The sequence below is a fragment of the Fukomys damarensis genome, unplaced genomic scaffold (assembly GCF_012274545.1).
Source record: "Fukomys damarensis isolate Sample0158 unplaced genomic scaffold, DMR_v1.0_HiC HiC_scaffold_12, whole genome shotgun sequence".
NCBI classification, from domain to species: Eukaryota; Metazoa; Chordata; class Mammalia; order Rodentia; family Bathyergidae; genus Fukomys; species Fukomys damarensis.
Window position 1 is genome coordinate 9,474,497 of NW_022900924.1, and position 1,295 is coordinate 9,475,791.

At 57.0% G+C, this 1,295-nt stretch overlaps 1 protein-coding gene across 1 annotated transcript in view; it reads right to left on the reverse strand.

The window, feature by feature from the left end:
- Acads (acyl-CoA dehydrogenase short chain) overlaps positions 1–610 on the reverse strand; it is a 19,413-nt gene extending 18,803 nt beyond the window's left edge. Inside the window, exon 1 of the mRNA XM_033762278.1 lies at positions 590–610. Coding sequence (XP_033618169.1) covers positions 590–610 — 21 coding nt within the window. The remainder of the gene's footprint in view (positions 1–589) is intronic.
- Positions 611–1,295: the final 685 nt, after the last annotated feature.

Here is a 1,295-nt window from a genome sequence, read left to right on the forward strand (position 1 = left end):
GGGCGGCCACGCCCCGGGGCGGAGCCTCCCGAGACCCCCGCCCACGGGCGGACCTGTCCTTCCCTGCGAGGCGGAGAGGAAGTCCCGCAAATCGTCACGCCGATGCCAGGCCTGTCTGTCAATAAAGAAATCTAGCAGAGCTAAGAAAGGGCTTCGCAGGAGGCCATACAGGTCTTTGAAAGCAGAGTAAGAGGGGGCACCCCTCAAAAGCCAGGCTTCAGGGCGTGCTCCTGTAGTCCCAGCCACGTGGGAGGGACGCAGGGAGGGACGCAGAGGCGGGAGGCTTGGGTGTGCTCAGCAGTTCCCAGCCAGCCTGGACCATGCAGGGGGACACTGTCTCAAGACGAAACAAAACAAAAAAGTCTTCAGCTTAAAAGCCGTCATCGAAGGACGCATTTCTTGTGAAATCCAACTCCATGGCCTGAAGAACCAAGACCAATCCCGGCCCACATCTCTGTTTTGCCCAGGCCCACGGTGTGTTCCCCGGCGTCCTCGGCTCCCTCCACGCCAGGCGGGAAGCTTTGCTCTCCGTTGGCCCTTGCGTCACTGCTCCTTAGCCTGGCCTGCTCCCCTTGCACCCTGTCTATACCAGGCCAGTGTTTCTCCGCATGCCGGCTTGTTTGTACCGTTTGTGGTACTTTGTTTCTGCTTTGTTGGTTGTGTGCGTGTACACGGCCTCTGCGTGTGGGTGATGGTGGGGTTGCTGGGGATATAACCCTGGACCTTCACAATGAGTTACATCCCCGGGCCTTTGGGGGCTGGGGATACCAGGGCTTGAACTCGGGACCTTGCGACTGCGAAGTAGGCAGCAGAACCACAGCTAAATCCCGGGCCCTACCAGGCCTTTTGAGACAGGACCTAAGTTTCCCCGACTGGACTTGAATTTGTGATCCTCCAGCCTCAGCCTCTCAGAATGCTAGGATTACCACCAAGGCTGGCTTCAAATTTAGTGTTTATTTCCTAACTAGCATCACTGGCTCCCACAGAGGCAGGGGTCCTATCTTGCTTTCTGCTCGGTGTTTGGGCCATGGAATGGGGTTGCTAAGCAGGGAAGAGTTCTTTCCCCCCGAGGTGGTGAAGTGAGGTATAGCAGGTGTTTCTCCATTACACTGTCCTCCTCCCTCCCCACTGGGTTCAGAGCCAAGTGTTTGATCCCGCACATCCTGGTCAGGACACCTACTCCAGAAACTCTGAAGGTCGCACTTGCCCAAGGATCCTCCCTCTGCAAAGTATTAATGTGATCCCCACATACCCCTAAAGCAGCCACACATCTGTCCCCAGTACCAACCCCACTC